Source organism: Erinaceus europaeus, chromosome 1 (genome assembly GCF_950295315.1).
Source record: "Erinaceus europaeus chromosome 1, mEriEur2.1, whole genome shotgun sequence".
NCBI classification, from domain to species: domain Eukaryota; kingdom Metazoa; phylum Chordata; class Mammalia; order Eulipotyphla; family Erinaceidae; genus Erinaceus; species Erinaceus europaeus.
Window position 1 is genome coordinate 117,813,159 of NC_080162.1, and position 15,202 is coordinate 117,828,360.

The 15,202-nt window shown below is 41.3% G+C and overlaps 1 protein-coding gene across 5 annotated transcripts in view; it reads right to left on the minus strand.

Moving 5' to 3' along the window:
- The window catches only part of CLTCL1 (clathrin heavy chain like 1), a 134,988-nt gene that overhangs the window by 86,987 nt on the left and 32,799 nt on the right, over positions 1-15,202 (minus strand). For 4 of the 5 annotated variants that reach the window (XM_060195280.1, XM_060195261.1, XM_060195289.1 and 1 more), the window contains exons 8-14: positions 13,296-13,496; positions 13,037-13,189; positions 12,366-12,488; positions 7,903-8,040; positions 6,661-6,825; positions 3,764-3,944; positions 1,828-1,991 (exon numbers count right to left, since the gene is read on the minus strand). In XM_060195280.1, coding sequence (XP_060051263.1) covers positions 1,828-1,991; positions 3,764-3,944; positions 6,661-6,825; positions 7,903-8,040; positions 12,366-12,488; positions 13,037-13,189; positions 13,296-13,496 — 1,125 coding nt within the window. The remainder of the gene's footprint in view (positions 1-1,827; positions 1,992-3,763; positions 3,945-6,660; positions 6,826-7,902; positions 8,041-12,365; positions 12,489-13,036; positions 13,190-13,295; positions 13,497-15,202) is intronic. The other variant, XM_060195272.1, reaches the window with a different exon arrangement.

Sequence of the window (15,202 nt, forward strand, 5' to 3'; positions counted from 1 at the left end):
CAACAGTAAACACAGTTGTTGGTATATGTGTAAAAATTCTCAATTTTCTGCAAAACACTCAAACCCCAGCCTAGGTCAGCCTAAGTCATCCTCCACATCTTCCACCATCATGCATCCCTTAAGCTATTTACTTTTGAGGATGTAGTATTTGCTTCGAGAAACAAGTGGAGGAAAGATACCAGTATTTTATTAGAGAAAAGAAAATTCAGCTAATTTTGGCAATACTATCCTAAATGATCTAAAATCCAACATCTTTTGGGTTAAGAGAAGTAGTTCCCAGGGCCAATAAATAATGAAGTTTGGCTGACAGAATGCATTATTACAAGTGTGAGGTACTGGGTTTGATTCTTGCCATCAAATAGAAGTACTACGAGAAACATCCTGGGTGAAAATGGATGTAGCTCTATGGCTGGTGAAGCAGTGCTTTCGTGTCTCCCCAAATGGTCTGTCTCTGAGACTAAAGGATAAAAGACTGGGCCAGGGAGGCAGTTCAGTGCTATTGCACATGTGTGAGGCTCTAGGTTCATTCTCTGGCATAAGAAAGGAAGAAAGGAAAAAGGGGGTGGGGGAGGGGGAAAGAAGGGAAGGAAGACAAGCAATTAATTATGCATAGATCTGACCCAGACCAGGTAGCAAAGTGTGATGGAAGGGCTGCTACTTCAGACCACCATCCTACTGCACGGAATAGTGTTTGTTAGCCTTGGGAATGTCTGCCAACAAGACTGCTGACATATTAGTCAGCTGCATACCACAACCATGTCTCTCCGTTCACCACATGCAGATGACATTTATCAGGTTCCCTAGCTCCCTGGAGTTTTAGGTGTAGCCACATGACCTATTTTCTTCTAATGAAGCAGGGAGACAATAGTCATGTACTAGTCCTCACACATAAAAAATCACCCATATGAGTTCCTCTATACCCTTCCTTCATACAGATGACTAGAGAGGAAATGCTCAGAGTGATGTGTTGAGGATGGCAGAGAATCCATCAGTCTGGTCTTTGGAAGATGATGACAAAGAAGGCTATTCCATAACCTCTACATCTATCCAGGACTTGTTTTTCTTTTTTCTTCCTCCACCCCTGCCCCTACCTCTACTGCCAGGGCTAATCTCAGTGGACTCTTTTTAGAGAGAGAGAGAGACATATAAGGAGATAAAGAGAGAGAGAGAGAAGAGAGACACTAGAGCACTCACAAAGCTTCCCATTTGTGTGGTGATCCCCTGTGGTGGTTGGGGGCCTGAGCCAGGTTTTACTAGTACGGGAAAGTGAGTTGGCTGAGCTATCTCCAAGCCCCCAAGACTTTTTGTTTTTAATTGGAGGGACTAATATTTTACAGTCGACAATAAAATACAGTAGTCTGTACATGTGTAACATTTCTAAGTATTCCACATAATAATTCAACCCTCCCTAGTTCCTCTTCTGCCATCATGTTCCAGGATCTGAACCCTCTCCACCCCACTCCAGAGTCTTTTACTTTGGTGCAATACACCACCAGGATGTGTTTTCATGCCACTAGTACTGAGAGGTTTGTGTCAACATCCTCACCCAACCTAACTGATAAGGCACAGTTGTGATGTTGCTGAAACACAGTGAAGAAGTAAAACAGATTATACCCAACAGGTCAGATAATTAAGAGCACAACCTTAAGCTTCTTTCCACAAAGGGGTGATGCAAGGAGGATTGAAATAGTGTGAAGTTCTCTTCCATTATAGAGCTTTGTCAGTGAGGATCCAGAAAACATGGATAAGACAAACTTGGTTCTCTGGCTTTTGAGTAGCATGGCTGATGATATGCTCAAGAAAGAAGCAGTGCCTGGATACACTTACCTTCAAGAAGTTCTTCACCCGCTCAGGGTTGTAGCAATTACTCTCGCGGCATATCCTCTCTACTTCCTTGATCTGTCCCGTCTTACAGGCAGCCTGAATGTACTTCAGGTGCACATCTGGATCTTGGCTAAAGTTCACAACTGAGCCCAGAAAGTAGAAGAGGCCTACGAAGAGAGACTGTTCCATTTTGTGCCCTGATAACATCCACCTGTCTTCTCAACAACGGTTATAGCCTGTCTGCTCAATAGCTCAGTTCACAACCTTGCTCCATTCTCTAAGTACACAAAGACTGTTCAGAAGTTCATCTACATGAAGTTTCTCTTCTTTTTTATTTTTTAATTGCTACCAGGGATATGGATGGGGCTCAGTGCCTGAATGGTCCACTGTTCCTGGTGACCATTTTATTTAATAGGATAGAAATTGAGAGGGATGGGGAGACAGACACCTGTAGCATTGCTTCACTGCTAATAAAGGGTCTTCCCTGCAGCTGGAGGCTGGGAATTTGAACCTGGGTCCTTCAACCAGGTGCACCCAGCCTCTAAGTTTCTTTTCTTTGGACTCTCCCAGGAAGAAGCTAGTCTGAATGTCACCAAATCTGGGAGAGTTCCTAGGATGTTCTGATTTAAACAACTGACTATGTGTATATAGGATCCCTCTGGGGAGTCAGGAACACCTGATACTGCTAACTTCAAGAATAATTCAAACTGAAGTAACCTAAAAAAGATATGCCAGGAACACAGAAAAAGCAATAACTACAAATAGGAGTCACCAAATGAGAAGTCTTCTACCTGACATTGAGCTGATGGCACATCTAAGAGCCACTATGGACTGGCTCCAAAGTGAGTCACACAGCATGGTTATCCATCAGTGGCTATTACCACTTACTCCCAGATTTATTTGTTTATTTATTATTGAATAGAGAGATAGAGAAAAATAGAGAACGGAGGGAAGGGGAGATAGAGAGGGAGAGAGACAGAGTCACCGGCAGCCTTGCTTTACCACTTGTGAAGCTTTCCCCCTGCAGGTGGGGACCAGGGGTTTGAACCTGGGTCCCTGTGCAGTGTAATGTGTATGCTTAACCACGTGCGCCACCACTTGGCCCACTATTTCCTAATCATTATAGGGACAGTCAGGAAATAATAGCAGGGGATGACATAAGACCACTTTTTCAAAAAAGTGTCTTCAGCTATGACCTGAGGATGAGTCACATCTCAAGGCAGATGGTTCTCAACACGACTACTCTACTGCCATTTCCCAGCCCAGTATTACTCAACTGCTGCTATGGCCTTTGTGATGATGGTATCTTCTGATGAGAAGACCAGCTTCCAAGGACATATCTTGCCTTCATTCTTACACTATATTAACCTCACAAAACAAAAGGCAGTGGCTTGAAGCCACTAGACACATTTGGTCTTTGTCCTGGGCAAAGCCATTTCCCTAGTAGCATAATATACTGATGTGTGATGTTGGAGGGTGGGTGGGGCAGGGAAGGAGTCAAGGGAGAGCACAAGAAGCCAAGGGTATGTCAACTAGCCCAGCATTCACAGGCAGTCTCCATGGGGCTAACTGAGTGAAAGCCTCATTTTCTTAGGGCAAAGTACTCCAACACCCCAGCTCAGTTTCACCCAGTTTCAGGTGAACTCTTCAGCAGACTACAACAATAAATGAAATACATCATCCCACAGAGAATCCAAAGACATAAGGGGAAATCTATGTTTCTCTATCCTAATCCCAATGCCAACAGATTTCTTCCTTTGCAAACACTAAAAGAGTATGTAAGTTGGGTTACATTCCTAAGATAGCAGCAATCTTCTGTCATTGTCTGAAACTTGAAACAACAAGTGTTATATTTTGCTCAGTCTTTGCAGGAAAGCTATTAAGTTAAACAGATATTATCACCTGAACAGGTATGACTGGCCAAAGGCTGATGGTTTACCTTCGTAACTCTTGAAGGACTCAAAGAGCTCCACGAGGGACTGCGTGCCCAGCTGCTCATGGTACTTGGAAGCCACTTGCACACACAGCTGAAGGTTCTGTCTGATGCTGGTAGACAGCAGAGCATGCAGACATGCCAAAGAATCTTCCACTGACAAGGAGCCAAAGAAGTTGACAAGCCACTGAGAAACAAGGAAAAGTTTGTCCACCATTATCTATCATCTTAGATGCTGACAAAGTAAGTAAATCAGTTCTTTTCTTTTGAGTGTCAAAAGCATAAAGAATTCCCACCTGAGCTGGGAGGTAGCACAGTGCACAAAGTGTTGGGCTCTCAAGCATGGGATCACCAGTTTGATCCCAGATGTCACCTGTGCCAGTGATGCTCAGGTTCCCTCTCATTCTTTCTCTCTCAAATAAATAAATTAATAAAAAATAAACTAACAGGGGAGCCAGGTGGTAGCACACACATTACAGGGCACAAGAACTCAGGTTCAAGCCCTCAGTCCCCACCTGCAGGGAGAAAGCTTCACAAGCGGTGAAGCAAGGGCAGCAGATGTCTCTCTGTCTCTGTCTCTCTCTCTATTTCTCTCTATCCAATAAGTAAATAAGGATTTTAAATATTTAAAAAATAAATGAACAAATCTTTAAAAAATATTTATTTATTCCCTTTTGTTGTCCTTGTTTTACTGTTGTAGTTATTGTTATTTATGTCTTCGTTGTTAGGACAGAAAGATGGAATGGAGAGAGATGGGGAAGACAGAGAGGGGGAGAGGAAGATAGACACCTACAGACCTGCTTCATCACTTGTAAAGCGACTCCCCTGCAGGTGGGGAGCCGGGGGCTCTAACCGGGATCCTTGTGCTCGTCCTTGCGCTTGGCACCACCTGTGCTTATCCCACTGCACTACCACCTAACTCCCTAAAACAAACAAATCTTTCTTTGTGGTCTGGGAGGTAGTGCAGTGGATAAAGCAATGGACTCTCAAGAATGAGGTCCTGAGTTCAATCCCTGGCAGCACATGTACCAGAATGATGTCTGGTTCTTTCTCTCTCTCTCCCTCTCCCCTACTATCTTCCTAATCAATCAATAAATAAAATCTTAAAAATAAAAAAATTCCCACTTGAAATAAGGACTTCAAAACAGTTATATCTTGTAGTGAAAAACAGAAATCAGGTATCAACTTGTGATAAAACACCTCAACTGTTCAAAGAACTGCACATGTCACATACCCTATAATATTCTAAAAGGTTGTTATTCATTGGTGATGGATACGATGTGGACCTATACCCTATAATTTTACAGTCTTTCAAACCATCATTAAATCACTACTAAAATTATATTAGGGGGCTGGGCAGTGGTACACCCAGTTGAGCACACGTGCAAGGATCTGGGTTCAACTCCCCACTCCCCACCTGCAGAGTGGACACTTTATGAACAGTGAAGCAGGTCTACTGGTGTCTGTCTTTCTCCCTTCTCCCCTGTGCTCTCTCAATTTCCCTGTCATATCAAATAAAATAGAAAGAAAAAAAAGGGAAAAAATGGTCATCATGAGCAGTGGATTTATAGTGCTGGCACCAAGCCCCAGGTATAACCCTGGTGACAATGAAAAAAAAAAAGTATTAAATTTAAAAATAAGGGAGTCGGGTGGTAGCGCAGTGCGTTAAGCACATATGGTGCAAAGCTCAAGGACCAGCATAAGGATCCAGGTTTGAGCTCCAGCTCCCCACCTGCAGGGGAGTCTCTTCACAGGTGTTGAAGCAGGTCTGCAGGTGTCTGTCTTTCTCTACCCCTGTCTTCCCCTCCTCTCTCCATTTCTCTCTGTCCTATCAAACGACGACATCAATCACAATAACAATAACTACAACAACAATAAAAAAACAAGGGCAACAAAAAGGAAAATAAATAAATAAATATTTAAAAATATAGGTAATTTTTGAGTAAACTAGAATGCAATAGTTAATGAGCTCTTCTGAAGTTGCAAATGCCCCTGTGAAAATTATCAGTGTTAAAAGGTTGTCTCTAGTAGTCTGGGAGATGACACACTAGATAAGGTGTTGGGCTTTTAAGCATGAGGTCCTGATTTCAGTCCCCAGCATCATATGTTCCAGAGTGGCACTCTGGTTCTCTCTCATTAATAAAATAGTTTTTTTAATTAAAAAAATATCTATTTATTGGATAGAGACAGTCAGAAATCAAGAGGAGATAGAAAGGGAGAGAGAAAAACAGACACCTGTAGCCCTGCTTTACCACTCGTAAATCCTTCCCTCTGCAGTTGGGGACCGAGGGCTAGAACCTGGTGCACTCAACCAGGTGCACACCACCTGGACCCCCTTTAAATTTTTTTATTATTATTATCTTTCCTTATTGGATAGAGACAGCCAGAAATTAAGAGGGGTGGAGAAGATAGAGAGGGAAAGAGACAAAGAGACACCTGCAGTCCTGCTTCACTACTTGCAAAGCTTTCCCCCTTCAGGTGGGGACTGGGGGGCTCCAACCTGGGTCATGGTGCGTTGTAATGTGCACTCAACCAGGTGCACCACCACCCGGCCCCCAAAATACATTTTTTAAAGATTCTTTCTAATAGACCAAGTCAAAAGTTATGAATGACAGAAGATGATGATATGGGCACAAACATGCAGCTAAAAATGTGGAGTCTGTGCATGGACTGAATGAGAAGTGCTCATGGCAGTAACAAGGTTCATGTACAGGGATGACAGGAGAAACAATGAAAATTTGCTGAAGGTTGTATTGTTATGTACAAACTATTATATTTACTTTCGAATATAAAACATTAATCCCCCAATAAAGAAATAAAAAAAAAAAAGAAAATCTGGGAGCATGTGACCCAAATGACCTGGTGGATACCATACAGAGCAGTGTCCCAGTGGTGTGATATACCTCTGGAGTGAGGAGGTGAGTGTGGACCACAGCCCTCTTGATGTCGTAGAGATCAGTGTAGTGTTCCAGTGCTCGCTGGAAGAGGCCTGCTTTTTCACAAAGTTGAGCAATGTGGGCCCGATCATAATGAGTAAACATTTGATTACCAAGGATGGCATCTGCAACCTATCAAATAGCGAGTGCAGAAAAACAGCATGAATGATAGCAACAATATTTTAAGAGCACCTTCTCAACCATGTGCTACAGGGTACAGTTCCAGACCCAGTAATCATGGGAAAGTAAGTATCCTTTGCCATGTCTTAGCCCTTGCTGATGCCTGTACTGCTAGATTGCAGTACAATGAGATACCACTTTAATTATCAGGACAATTATTATGAAAAAAAAAACACACAAACACACACAAAAAAGAACAAATGTTAGTAAAATTTTTGATAAAGCAGAACCCTCAAATCCTGCTGGTAATGTAAAATGGTACAGTTGCTTGGAATAAAGTATAATGGCATTTCAACAAATTACACATAGAATTGCCACATGATTCAGCAGTTCCATATCTGAGAATATGCCCAAAATAACTGAAAACAGGGACGCAAACTGCTATCTGTATGCTAATGTTCATGCCAGTACCAATTGGGATAACCAAGATAGTAGAAACAACTTATAATGGGTGAGTAGATAAACATAAGCAAAGTATGACACATTCACCAATGAATTACTATTATCATTCATGAAAAGAAACTATATTCTTATGCTACAATATAGACAAACCTTGAAAATAGTGTGCTAAGTAAATAAAGCCAGACACAAAAGAACAAACACAGTGTGATTCCACTAATATGAAGTATCTAGAACAGGTAAATTCATAGACACAGAAAGTAGAATTTAGGTGACAAGGGGTTTGGGTAGTATACCGAGTAACTGCCGAATAAAAACAAAGTTTCTGTTTTTGGTGATAAAACAATCTGGAAATACATAATAGTGATACTGCACGCCACTGCAAATGTATTTAATATTATCACTGCCTTGCACAATGACAATAAACAATGCCACCTCCCTACAGTTTATGTGAAAGATCCACAGGAAGGATTATGGAAGTCCCTTGGAGCAAAGTTCTGGAAAATGTCCGCTGAGGCAAAGGCAAAGTTCTGGTGGAGGCACAACCTAACCCAAAGCTGTGTGTAGGCCTGTAAGTCAAACTCACAGTGAAATGGGTGCTCTGGCCCTACTTTCAAAAGTGTGACTTGCCTGGGGTGCATGAATCAGATTCATCTCCAATAATCGAGTCTGGAGGTGTCCTTCAGCTGGATGATTATTCTTTAAGATATCCAACAAGAAGGAAGTACACTGCTGAATTAAACTGTTTTCCATGAAAACATCTACAATCTGAAATAGATTGAATGTCACAATTTTATCCAAGGGAAATTGTTCCAATCTTCTATCGAAATAGTTCATTATTAGGGGGTCGGACAATAGTGCAGCAGTTTAAGCGCACATGATGTGAAGTGCAAAGAACAGATTAAGGATCACAGTTTGAGCCCCTGGTTCCCCACCTGTAGAGAAGTCGCTTCACAGGCAGTGAAGCAGGTCTGCAGGTGTCTATCTTTCTCTCCCCCTCTGTATTCCCCTCCTCTCTCCATTTCTCCCTGTCCTATCCAACAACAACGACATCAATAATAGCAATAATAACCAATAACCACAACAGCAATAAAACAACAAGGGCAACAAAAGGGAAAAAATAGCCCCCAGGAGCAGTGGATCCATGGTGCAGGCACCGAGCCTCAGCAATAACCCTGGAGGCCAAAAAAAAAAAAAAAAGAAAGAAAGAAAAAAGAAAAGAAATAGTTCATTATTAAACCTCACTTAAAGATTTAATAATTTTCCTTCCCTTATATTGCATAGCATAAAAATTCATAGTCAACCATATTTAGTAGTAAGTAGTTCTTTTATTAAATTTTGTTTAATCTTTATTTATTTTGAATAGAGACAAGAGAGAAATTGTGAGGGGAGGAGGAAATAGTGTGGGAGAGAGACAAAAAGACACCTGCAGAAATTAAAAAAAAAAAAAGAAGAAGAATTACTTACTACTAGGGGGCCAGGCAGTGGCGCACCTGGTTAAACACACACATTACAGTGCGCAAGCCCCTGGTCCCCACCTGCAGAGGGAAAGCTTCACGAGTGGTGAAGCAAGTCTGGAAGTATCTTTCTTTTTTAAAATTTCTTTATTGGGGGAATTAATGTTTTGCATTCAACAGTAAATACAATAGTTTGTACATGCATAACATTTCCCAGTTTTCCATATAATAATACAACCCCCATGAGGTCCTCTGTCATCCTTCTTGGATCTGTATTCTCCCCACCCACCCACCTTTTTTTAAAAATATTTATTTATTCCCTTTCGATGCCCTTGTTGTTTATTGCTGTAATTAATATTGTCATTGTTGTTAGGACAGACAGAAATGGAGAGAGGAGGGAAAGACATAGAGGGGGAGGGAAAGACATAGAGGGGGAGAGAAAGAGATCTGCTTCACTGCTTATGAAGCGACTCCCCTGCAAGGTGGGGAGCCAGGGGGCTTGAACTGGGATCCTTGTGCCGGTCCTTGTGCTTTGTGCCACCTGCACTTAACCCGCTGCACTACCACCTGACTCCCAGTAGGTAGTTCTATACAATTATGTTGCCTGTGTCATATTCACTAGATCAGATTAAAGGAAATAATGCGAACCCCTTGAAGTTGAGTCTCACAATCTTAACTATCTATTATTTGATCAAATCTTTGAGACTTATAATACCTGGTATCTAGTCCATATTCATTTTTATTATTATTCAGGTGCAACTGGGAAAATGCAAATATTGATTTATTCACCAAACATTAAAATTAAATAGATATTTTAAAAGTAGGAAGCCTAAATAGGAGGTGAAATCTAAGCAACAAATTTACTAATTGTCTAACTTTCCACACTTAAAGCAAGAGAGGAAAGTTAACATTAAAAAGCTCTACCCCCAACAAGGGCAACAAAAGAGAAAATAAATATAAAATAAGTTAAAAAAAAAAAAAGTCCAGCGGGTTAAGCGCAATTGGCTCAAAGCACAAGGACCAGCTTAAGGAACCCAGTTTGAGCCCCAGGCTCCCCACCTGCAGGGAAGTCGCTTCACAAGCGGTAAAGCAGGTCTGCAGGTGTCTTTCTCTCCGCCTCTCTGTCTTCCCCCTCCTCTCTCCATTTCTCTCTGTCCTACCTAACAACAATGACAGCAATAACAACAACAACAATAAACAACAAGGGCAACAAAAGGGAAAATAAATAAATAGAAAAAAAAATTTTAAACAAGCTTTACCCCAGACTGCCAAGCTGGTGTAGTGGTTCTGCTTGTGGGCTCTGAGACAGACAGACAGGGCTTCAGGTTCAAAGCCTGTCCTGCTCAGAAGCCGGTGATTCACCACCACTTGAGGAAAAAAGGGGCCTTTTATCGGGAGTCAGGTGGTAGCACAGTGGGTTAAGCGCAAATGGCGCAAAGCGCAAGGACAAGCATAAGGATGCTGGTTTGAGCCCCGGCTCCCCACCTGCAGGGGAATTGCTTTACAAGCGGTGAAGCAGATCTGCAGGTGTCTATCTTTCTCTCCCCGTCTTCCCCTCCTCTCTTGATTTCTCTCTGTCCTATCTAACAACGACAACATCAATAAAAAACAAGGGCAACAAAAGGGAAAACAAATAAATAAAAAGCTCTACCCCTCTGGGTGGTGGCGCACCTGATTGAGCACACATATTACAGCATTACAATGCTCAAGGACCCAAGTTCAAGCCCCCGGTCTCCACTTGCAGGGGGAAAGCTTTCTAAGTGGTGAAGCAAGGCTGCAGGTGTCTCTCTGCCTTTCTCCATCTCTATCACCATCTTCCTTCTAGATTTCTGGCTGTCTCTATCCAATAAATAAATAAAGGTAATAAAATTAAAAAAAAAAAAAAAAAAGCCCTACCCCACTGGGAAAGATAGAAACAGGCTAGGGGCTAGGGGTATGGATCCAGCTGCCAGTGCCTATGTCCAGCAGAGAAGCAATTACAGAAGCCAGAACTCCCACCTTCTATATCACATAAAGAATTGTGATCAATATCCCCAGAGAGGGAGAAATGTTAGGGGAAGGTGAAAAGAGGGCTCTGAACTCTAACTCCATCAGAACCCAGAGAGAGAAGAGGAAAAAAGAAAGGGCATTCAGAAGAAGCAATAGGTGGAATTGTGACCTAGAAAAGAAAAGCAGGTGGGGCCGGGTGGTGGTGCACCAGGTTAAACACATATAGTACAAAGCACAAGGACCAGTGCAAGGATCCCAGTTCAAGCCCGACTCCCCACCTGCAGGAGGGATGCTTCACAAATGATGAAGCAGGTATGCAGGTGTCTATCTTTCTCTCTCTCTCTCTCTATCTTCCCTTCTGCTCTTAATTTCTCTCTGTCCTATCCAATAAAATGGAAAAAAACAAATGTCCACCAGAGCAGTAGATTTGTAGTGCAAGCACCGAGCCTCAGTGATAACCCTGGAGGCAAAAAAGGAAGATAAGGCAGGAACACAGAAAAAAAGGCAAATATATACAAATGTAGATAGTTATAGAAATAATAGTCAACCCATATTTGTCATATTTGTGACCGTGGGAGAACTACTGCAGTTTCCAATGGTTGGAGTGCTGACACAGAACTCAGGTGTTGAGAACAATGTGGAATTAAACCCCTGTTATTTCATAATTTTGTAAATTAATATTAAATTACTAATATGATGAGAAAAAAGAAAAAGTACTTTTAAATATTCAATACATATGTAAAATGGAACCTTATTTTCCTTGATCTATCTAAATGTGGTTCAAATCCTGTAACCATGATTTCCAAATGCCTGCGAAGTCCTAGATGTGCATACCCAAAATAACAGCTTGTTGTTTCTTTTTTTTTTAATGTTTTATTTTTGAAAAAGATTCAAGAGAGAGACACACACAGAGAGAAACACCAGAGCCATTGCTTAGCTCTGGCTTCAGGTGACGTAGGGGATTGAACCTGGGACTCAGGAGCCTCAGGCATGAAAGTCTGTTTGCATTACCGTTATGCTATCTCCCCCACCCCCAAAAGTTTATTAGTTTCTACACAAGTTGTATTACTTTGCTTCACTCTTCATTACTTACCTCTTTTTCTTACTTAGAGTTGTTGTACACTGTTTATTAAAGGTGATGGTGATGCTTGTACATACAGTTTACTAAATGTGGCTTGCCACATATTTTCACCTAAATGCTAAGTTAGTACTAACATGATAACCTTATGTTCACCTAGCAGTTAATTTCAGAAGACGGAATTCTGCCAAATAGTTTGTACTCACTAGGATGAGTTAACCCAAGCAGTGTTTTTAGTGGACTTTTGTCAGGAGATGAGTTGTTTGGGAATGAGGATGGGCTACCTCTACAGCAACAGCCTTACAACCTAATACAACAATCACACAAAAAACACAAGAACCTACCAACTGAATACAGAAATTCTCAAAAATACTTCAAAAAAGGGTTAATGACAAATATTCAAATAACAAAAAATAACCTTACTAGTGTATCAAGTTTTTAACACTAAGTATTAATATACAAAGAAAAAAAAGAACTGAGGCACTGATTAACAGGAAAACAAATGAAAGGGAATCATCTCTATAGCTATACAAAAGACAAATAGGTTGTGTCCAAATACCCGTATTCACCTGGTCAACACTGGCCAATGGTTCTTCATCTTTTACTAGTATTTGAGAAAACTGTAGGCCCTGCTCTGGACTGATTCTCATCACACTCCTCAGCAAAAAGATCCAGTCTGGGGCATAACCAACCTAAAAGCAAGGGAATCCCATCAGGAAAATAAATGAAAAACTTGTGCTTACAGAGGAATATCTGTGTATGTACATGCCAGCCCTTTGCCAGATATAACAACCAACTAAAAGTGCTAGTTAATGTATAGATAGGCATAATCAACTACACATGTAGCCAGTCACAAAAAAACCACCCCAACCCGTGTGCTAGCTTTGACTAACACCCAGCACAGGGGTCAGTGAGCTATTAGTTATGTCCAAGAAGCCTATTCAAATGTCAGACAGAGAGGCTTCTAGGGGGAAGGGGGATGGGGGAGGAGGGAAGGAAGAGAAGAAAGGAGAAAAAGACAAATTATAGGAAAGTCCTCAACTAGGAAGGAGGAAGAGATATAAATGGCAGAAAACCTAGAGTATAAATATGATCATTAACAATGACTAGTTGATGTTAATAGCAACACTGACAACTTTCAGACCAGAGGACTTGCAGTGACAGGGATTTTATAAAACCTCAGAATCAGCAACTACCCAACCACAATTAATCAACTGCTAATGACTTGAGCATGCATTACCTTTTTGGCATAGAGCACAATTTTCTGGAATTGGCCTGTTTCTGCAAAACACTGGATAACTTTGCTTGGTACATTTGCCCGAAGGTAAACACTCAGAGCCAATGTAGGGTCAGTAGTTTTTACTAAATCTCCAAGCTCCTCTGAACATTCCAGCTATGCCATGTCAAAAGGACAAAGCAATGTTAGAATTTGAGGCAAAGTGAACCTATGACCTAATTTTCAAACCGTGCTGGGACTATTATCTCAGAAATATATGTACCTTATCTTCTTTCAGCCACTTTTCTAAGAGTTGCTTGCGCCCCTGCTGAAGGACTGGACGGCAAAGTTCTAAGGACTCAAGTTTATTGAGTTGACCCTGATCAAGCAGTATCCCAAAGTACAGGAGCAAAGGAGAAGTTTGTCCAGGTTGGGAGGGTATACTCTGGAATTTCCATACTGTATCACTAGTGCGAAGGATTCCCTGGTAACAAACAAAATACAGTGTTATAGTCCATCACTTAACTTCTTAATATAAAAAAATCTGCTAATAAACATTCTACACTGAACTGTACAGACAAAAGTCTATTAAAGCAATGTCTTCTGTCACCAGTAATACCTGTTAAGTATAGTGGGTACCCTAACTAGGAACTTGTCATTTTTTTTTCCCCTTTTTTCTTTTTTCAAATGAGAGACAGAGGATGAAGGGTAGATAGCATAATGGTTATGCAAACAGACTCTCATGGCTGAGGCTCTAAAGTCCCAGGTTCAATCCCCTGCACCACCATAAACCAGAGCTGAATAGTACTCTGGTTAAAATAAATAAATACTTTGATAGGAAGTGAACTGCCTGGAATGGAATTAGAGAATACTATGAAAGGAAAGGTCTCACCCAATTAATGAAGCTGAAGGGTTGTCATTCCACACCTGAAATCTCTGGACATAGTCTGAAATGAAGCATGCTGAGGTGGTACTCATTGCGCTGATTAGGTTGGGATCAGTGGATGCAATACTGTTTGGTATGAATTGAGAGAAGCATGCAGGAAAGTGCGCTCCACCCTAAGGTTCCAGTACTAGGGGAAATATAGGCTCTATGGTGGAAATGTGAGGTTCCTGCTGTCTTAGGGTTCAAGAAGATAATAGTTCTACTAGGGAAAGAGAGAGGCAAGCTGGGAGTATGGATCGACCATTCAACGCCCATATTCAGTGGGGAAGCAATTACAGAAGCCAGACCTTCCACCTTCTGCATCCCATAATGACCCTGGGTCCATACTCCCAGAGGGATAAAGAATAGGAAAGCTATCAGAGGAGGGGATGGTACAGAGATCTGGTGGTGGGAATTGTGTGGAGTAGTACCCTTCTTATCCTATGGTTTTGTTAATGTCTCCTTTTTTAAATAAATTTAAAAAATTTAAAAATTAAATAAATAAATAAATAGGGGGCCGGGTGGTGGTGCACCTGGTTGAGCACACTGGTTACAGTGCATAAGGACCTGGGTTCAAGCCCCCGGTTCCCACCTGCGGGGGAAAGCTTTGCAGGTGGTGAAGCAGGGCTGCAGGTGTCTCCCTGTCTCACTCCCTATCTCCCCCTTCCTTCTCGGTTTCTGGCTGTCTCTATCCAATAAATAAAGATAATAATTAAAAAAATTAAAAAGAAAGAAAAGTAAAATAAAATAAAATCTTTACATGAGAGACAGATACAGAGAAAGAAAGAGAGAAAGATACACAGAGAAAGAGACCAGAGTACTGCTCAGCTTTGGCTTATGGTGGTGCTGAGGGCTGAACCTGGGGCCTGAGTCTCAAGCATACAAGCCTTTTTTTTTTTTTTTGTGGTGGTGGTGGTGATATAAGCCTTTTGCATAATCATTATACTACCTTCCCAGCCCACTAGGCCCTTTTCTAGTTAGGAGATTTTTTTTTTTTTATCCCTGACATACTGCAGTGAGAAACAGGCTTCTAAGTCTGTGCTGCAGTAGTGAAGTTCACCATTAGTACATTCTAATTCAGAATACTCAAAAGTCCCAGAGGAAGATTAGAACTGATCTGTTCATAAGAATCACTTGAAACACAGTAAAAATCCTTCCAAGAACTAACATGAGAGCTGTTATGTACTCAGGAACAGATCTAGTCCCCCCAAAAAATTATTCTAACAAAATTAATTAAATATTTTATGTGGTACTGTTATATTCTA